Below are 7500 nucleotides of genomic sequence, written 5' to 3' on the forward strand. Positions count from 1 at the left end.
TGCTGAGCCCCAGACGCTGCCTTCTAGTCGTTGTAACATGCCTCTAAAGCCTCCTGGTCCAGAACCAGTGGGAGGAGCCTCCCTCCCGAGGCCCCGCCTTCTGTGAGCCAATGGGCTTTGAGCTTTACTGATGGATTCGTCACTTTCACTGATTTCGCCAAAAGCAGTTTCTGAACCAGTTTGAGGCGAGAAATGATCAATCAATAATCAATCCATGGTGTTAGCTCTGCAAGGCCTGTTTCAAGGCCTGTTTCAAGTCCTGTTTCAAGTCCTGTTTCAAGGCCTGTTTCAAGGCCTGTTTCAAGGTTTGTTTGAAGGTTTGACACTGACTCTGCCCCACGACTCCAGGTTTCTTCACAGACGGCTGCTTTCAATTCGTCTTTCTTTTCAAAGATTTGTGCTGGTTCTCCTCCGTGTTTTTTCTCCGGGTTCCCCGGGCGACGTAGATCGGGGGTTAAACGGAGGTTAAACTGTGGTGGTGCTGACCCCGGGTCTGTGGCGCCCCCTGCAGGTGAGCCTGGATGCCCGGGTACGGGAGGTGATCAACAGGAAGATGGAGGAGCCGTCGCCTCAAACCTTCGAGGACGCACAGCTGCAGATCTACACCCTGATGCACAGAGACTCCTACCCCCGCTTCCTGTCCTCCGCCTTCTACCGCTCCCTCGCCCGTGGGGTCTCGCGCTCCTCCTCAGAGTCCTAGAGGGCGGAGCTAAGGGGAGGGCTGGGAGGGGTTAGGGTTAGGGGCCTGTTAGGGTTATGGGCTGGGAGGGGCGGGGTCACCGCAAAGCTCCTCTCCCCGAGTCACAGCGGGTGGGGTTGCTCAAGGTTCCTGCCTCCAGCTTCCAGACCTCAAGGACCAACACTTTTCTTTCCTCCTCCTTTCTCCACCTCTCATCCCTCCTTTCTTTCTATTTATCTCACTCCTCCACTTTGTCACTGTCTCACTCCAACCTCCCTCCATCACTTCTCCCTCCATCCTCCCTCCATCCCTTTATCCAACAACTCTCCACCTCTCGCAGTTTTCTCCATTTCGTCTTTAACACCATCTCTGTCTGTCGACACTGTCTCTCTCTCTGTCTCTCTCACTGTCTCTCTCTCTCTCTCACTGTCTCTCTCTCTCTCTGTCTCTCTTCCACTTTTCAGGGATCTTCAGCCATTTTTAATGTTGTGAATATTTCAGGCAGTTTTGTGGGAATCTGGACGTTCAGAGACCAAAGCCAAAGCCCCGCCCACTTCAGCCTCAACAGCCAATGAAAACACGGACATCCTCTTTCTCTCTTTTCTTTCTTTCTTATTCGATGGAAACACAGACGTCCAGAAAACACAGTCGTTCCTTCTCTACGGCTCCATCCTCTCTCATCTCATTCTGGTGATGAATGGATGGATGATGGATAGATGGATGGGTGGATGAATGAATGGATGGGTGGATGATGGATGGATGTTGGGTGGAGGTTGGATGGATGTTTGATGGATGGTGGATGCGGGATGGGTGGATGTTAGATGGAGGCCGGATGGATGTTGGATGGATGGATGTTGGATGGATGGATGTTGGATGGATGGATGTTGGATGGATGGATGTTGGATGGATGGATGTTGGATGGATGGATGTTGGATGGATGGATGTTGGATGGATGGATGTCGGATGGATGGATGTTGGATGGATGGATGTTGGATGGATGGATGTTGGATGGATGGATGTTGGATGGATGGATGTCGGATGGATGGATGTTGGATGGATGGATGTTGGATGGCCGTATGTCGGCTTGACTTTGGATGAATGCTGGATACAGGTCGGATGTATGTCGGATGGATTTTGGCTGGATTGAGGTTGGATGAATGGATATTGGATGGATGGATGGGTGGATGTTGGGTGGATGGATGGATGTTGGATGGCTGGAGGTTGGATGTTGGATGGATGTTGGAGGGATATTGGATGGATGTTGGATGTTGGATGGATGCTGGGTGGATGCTGGGTGGATGCTGGGTGGATGCTGGGTGGATGGTCTTCACCTTCCTCTCCTGCAGAGTTAACTCCTCATGTTGATTTTATTATTTTATATTTTATTTTATTTCCTTTTTTCCGTCGTCGTCTCCTCATTTTAACAGGAAGTGGATCGTTCTGCCAACGCCACAGACACTGCAATGCACACTGGAGGCACACACACACACACACACACACACACACACACACACACACACACACACACACTCACACACACTCACACTCACACTCACACACACACACTCTGTTTTACTATACTTGTGGGGAACGTGATGTGAAGTGCGAACCAAGCGGTGCGTTCACAACGTCCTGGAAAGTGGTTTTGAAACGTCAACCACGCTTCAAAACCACTTTCCAGCTCCGTCTCCTTCGGCCTCAGAGCCGCCGACGCTTTGCAGCTGAAGGTGTAGAAAAACCAAAACACGGACGGAATCCCACTTTCAAGCTGACCTGGCGACGCGCGTCTTCAGTGTTGTGTGCGACGTTGGCTCTGAGCTCCTGCTCGCGTCATTCTTTCCAAAGCCGAGATCATGGTTTCAAGCTTCCATTTCAGAGGCAACGCAGGCGGCCATGTTGTTTTACTGCAGCTCCTCCATTGGGAGGGATCGGGATCAGGATCAGGATCGGGACCAGGGGGGACCGATTCCCTCCAACTGGGAAGTTCTGAGCTCTGGGTCGACTTGAACGCACCGCTCACTGTCCGCACACAGAGACGTTGTTCAACATGCCAAGCGGCCATTTTGGATGAACAAGTTCAACCTTATCTTCCCGCAGCTCGACTTCACAAGCCTTTCAAAGGGTTTTCACGCCGTTTACTCAGGACTCAATGTTGAAATCAGGGGGGGTTTGGTGGATGAACGTCCCCATCGGGTTTTGTCCGGTGGAGGAGTTCCGACTTAAAGGAGCCCTCCACCTCTGCATGCTAACTGTGTTAGCGCAAGGCATGGCCGCAGGTGGGATCAGCTAGCCTAGCGCCTGTGGAATTAGGGAACATGCCTTCCAGCGTCCCAAAAGCTCCTTGGTAAAATTGAAGCAGAACCTCCTTCCATCTCTGCGGGGGGTCCGGAATAAAAGAGCACCTCACCTCCAGGATGCCTTGTGAACCACGCCTGTGTCCTCAGAAGTACAGTAAAACACACACACACACACACATGCTGCTGACCTCAGCCTCTGTGACCTCTCACCTTTGACCTCACCACTGTCCATCGCCAACTTGGAGGCATTCGATTGGCCGACCGATGCCAGGGGGGCGGAGCCATGGTTGGTCGATTCGGGGGGGGGGGATTTTTTATGATTTTCCCAGGTGCAAAATCATAAAAAGATGACGAATAATATGATATGAATATGATATGAATATGGAAAGAGAAACAGATGTTGGACGGTTCCACCCAGTGCATCATGGGAAACGAGGCGTGGCTCAGATGCATTGATCTTAGTATTGTCGATGTTATTTATTTTAAATCTTGTTAAAACTGTGACTTTAACTGTACATATATAAAGAGAAACCCTGAGCGCTCCACCGGACGCTGTGTCACTTGTGTACAATGTCTTTTAGAAGAGCACCTGCAGCCCTGCAGGCAGCGCCTTGCTCAACGGCTCCAAGATGTGAAACCTTGTTTTTTAGCAAAGTAACTGAAGTGAACGACCCACGGTTCACACCAATGTTTACACTCAACAGCCAGATCCACACACACACACACACAGTCTCACACACACACACACATGCACACACACACACACAGTCTCACACACACACACACATGCACACACACACAGTCTCTCACACACACACACACACACACATGCACACCCACAGTCTCACACACACACACACATGCACACACACACAGTCTCTCACACACACACACACACACACATGCACACCCACAGTCTCACACACACACACACATGCACACACACAGTCTCTCACACACACACACACACACACACATGCACACCCACACACACATACACACACACAGTCTCACACACACACACACATGCACACACACAGTCTCACACACACACACACACACACACATGCACACCCACACACACACACACACACACACACAGTCTCACACAGACACACACACACACACACACACAAACACACACAGGAGAAACCGTTGTTTGTTTCTGGAAAATGGAAAGAAGAGATAGAGGATCATCTTCATCCTGTCGTCACGCGTCATGTTACTTGATCTGTTGTTTAGGAATTCCTCTCTCTCTCTGGATGTTAATCTACTCCTCTAATCCCTGATCTCTCCATTTGCTCTGTTCATCACTCTCCGGTGCAGGTACTCGCTGCTGTCGCTGTTTTCCAAAACTCCACTGTTTCCAGATTCCTGCCTCGGTCCGAGACCTTGGAAAACCTCTCTCGTCATTTCTCATCCCTTCATCTCTCTCTCTCTCTCTCTCTCTGAGGTGAACCTCAAATGAAAAATGATTTAAGTCTTTCAGTTAAATACAATGTATTGAATAGAAGAAGAAGAATCTTATTGGTCGCATGACACCCCGCACTACAACACATGCACACACACACAGGTACGTCTCCTAACATTACAATATCATGAAAAAGTTCAATATTTTTTGTCACTCATTTCATAAAGTGAAACCCAAATATTATATAGATTCATTACACGTAGAGTGAAATATTTCAAGCCTTTATTTCTTGAAATGTTGATGATTGTGGCTTTAGATAATGAAAACCCAAAATTCAGCGTCTCAGAAAATGAGAATATTGTGAAAAAGTACAATATTGTAAAGTCATGGTGTGACGCCCTCATCAAGCACCTGCAAAGGTTTCCTGAGCCTGGGATGCTCTGTCAGCCTGGCTCAGGGGGCTACGGCATCCTGGGGAAGACTGCTGACGTGACAGATTCCAAGAGACAGTCACTGACGCTCTCCACGAGGAGGCTGAGCCACTCAAGGTCATTGCTAAAGAAGCTGCTTGTTCACAGAGCGCCGTATCCAGGCATGTTCATAGAAAGTCGAGTGGAAGGAAAACATGTGGTAGGAAAAGGTGCACCAGCACCAAAACCCATTCAAGAATTTGGGGGAGCTGCACAAGGAGTGGACTGAGGCTGGAGTTAGCGCATCGGGAGCCACGACGCACAGACCGACCCGAGGCCCGGGCTGCAAACGTGGCGTTCCTCGTGTGAAGCCACTCATGAAGCAGAGACCACGTCAGCGGCATCTTACCTGGGCTGTGGGGGAAAAGAACTGGACTGTTGCTCAGTCCAACGTCCTCTTTCCAGATGAAAGTACATTTTGCAAGTCATTTGGAAATCAAGCTCCCAGAGTCTGGAGGAAAAGTGGAGAGGCACACAATCCACGTGGCTTGAAGTCCAGTGTGAAGTTTCCACAGCCGGTGATGATTTGGGCCGCCATGTCATCTGCTGGTGTTGGTCCACTGTGTTTTCTGAAGTCAACACAGCCATCCAGCAGGACCTTTTAGAGCACTTCATGCTTCCTTCTGCTGACAAGCTGGATGGAGATGCTGATTTCATTTCCCAGCAGGACTTGGCACCTGCCCACACTGCCCAAGGTACCAAAAGCTGGTTCAATGACCGTGGTGTTACTGGGGTTTATTTGGCCAGCAAACTGGCCTGATCTGAAGCCCATAGAGAATCTATGGGGTATTGTCAAGAGGAAGATGAGAGACACCAGACCCAGCAATGCAGATGCCCTGAAAGCTGCTATCAAAGCAACCAGGGCTCCATGACACCTGAGCAGTGCCACAGGCTGACGGCCTCCGTGCCACGCCCATGTCTGCAGCTTCCAGCAAATGATCTCTTTGAGCCAATTAATCTGACTGAGCTCCGTCATCTTGTCCAATCATTATCAATGAATGTTTCAGCGGCTAATTTTTTTTTTTTGTTATTTTAAGTAGCTTTCATACTGTTCGTTAAAATAGACGTCAAATTGTTACCCAAAATAATCATGGTGTGTCCATGATTATTTTGGGTAACAATTTGACGCTTTGATCTACTTTTTCACCGCAAGACCACTATTGTTTACTCTCGAGAACAGCTGATCGCGTTGGCTGAAGCAACGGAGGAAGGAAGCGAGATATAAACTGATCTTCCTTCTATCGTCACGGCAACGTGAGATCTCTGGGAAATAAGAATATTGGATACGTTCTCCCGGTTAGTGAAGTGCCCCCACGAGGGAGAAAAAACACTGGACCTATTGAATGCCAATCTGAAGGACACTGTAGTGCGGGGATGGTGTGGTTGGAGCAGCCACACCTGTCCTGGATCTAGGTAATTAGTAACCCGGAATCAGTGTGGCTGCACACCTAGTGCTCGTTGATTGGTCTCACGAGCAACAGGTAAAACCCCCATCCCCACACACACTCAGGAGAGAAGACTCCTTGTCATGACATGTGTCCATCTGCTTCGGGCTTGTTCCACCTGGCCCACTCTCTACAATAAACTTGGGTTTTCTCAACCCCATCGGGCAGTTGGGTGGCGTGGGACAGGCGAAGCTGCCACAGATGCCTACATCTCACCTGACAAGTTACACCAGTACGACCATGCTGGTCTGAAACCATCTGGCCGGTTACAGAAAGGTGTCTGTGTTGTGCCTGAAGTCCAAGGTACAGAGGAAGAAGAGGCAGAGCCACAACGGTCCCCTGGGGGGCGCCGGTGCCGCTCGCCACCCAGCCCGACACACACCCCTGCAGCTGAGGCCTGTTTTGGGTTTATTTCCTTTGGTTTTAATCCAGTTCCATGGGAAAACGTGCCCAACGTCACTTCCTGTAGTAGTGTCGGACCCAAACTTGTCGCACAAGCTGGAAAATGTGAAGTGACCCAGATCGCACACAGATTCCACACCACAGGAGGCGGGGCTTGTCTCAGAGGGGCGGGGCTTCCCTCAGCACACCACAGCATTTCACGTCTGTAATGTGACTGTGCACGTCAGGCGGCAGCTCCACTGGACTCACTACAGATGTTCAATACTTTCTACACAAAGCAGATGTTAATTAAAAAGTAAAATGTGTGTGTTTAAATTCCGATCTTTTGGTTTGGTTCCACGACAAAGTAAAAACAAAAATAGATTTTACTCCATTTACAGTGTGTGTAAACACGTTTTTGTAAAGGTCTCATGTCGTCGGTTAATTCATGTATGTTTGAAGGATTTCAACGGACCCTTAACTGACATATTGACCTTTAACCCCTGACCAGAGGTTACCGTTGAAGCCGTACATCTCAGTCGTTAAAAGAGCTACCAAAATAAGGTCAAGTGTTCTGGACAGCTCTGGACATGTACTTTTAGAGGGGTGGTAGTGTCAATAGGGGGCGCCACTTAAAATGGTCGAACATGTAATTCAGGGCTTCGCAAATGACATATGTAAATTCTATATGCAGGTCTATTGAAGTTCAAGAGGTTATTTGTCACATACATATACATATGGTCATACATATATGCTGTGAAATGTCATGACACCCGGTGATTAAGCACAATAAGCTCTATAAGCTCTAAAAATACCA

At 49.0% G+C, this 7500-nt stretch overlaps 1 protein-coding gene across 1 annotated transcript in view; it reads left to right on the plus strand.

The window, feature by feature from the left end:
• The window catches only part of rgs19 (regulator of G protein signaling 19), a gene marked incomplete at its 3' end in the record, with an annotated part of 16634 nt that extends 15934 nt beyond the window's left edge, over positions 1-700 (plus strand). Inside the window, exon 3 of the mRNA XM_080015162.1 lies at positions 512-700. Within this exon, the coding sequence (XP_079871288.1) occupies positions 512-700 (189 nt within the window). The remainder of the gene's footprint in view (positions 1-511) is intronic.
• Positions 701-7500: the final 6800 nt, after the last annotated feature.

Source organism: Zeus faber (assembly GCF_960531495.2).
Source record: "Zeus faber genome assembly, chromosome: 15".
Classification (NCBI taxonomy): domain Eukaryota; kingdom Metazoa; phylum Chordata; class Actinopteri; order Zeiformes; family Zeidae; genus Zeus; species Zeus faber.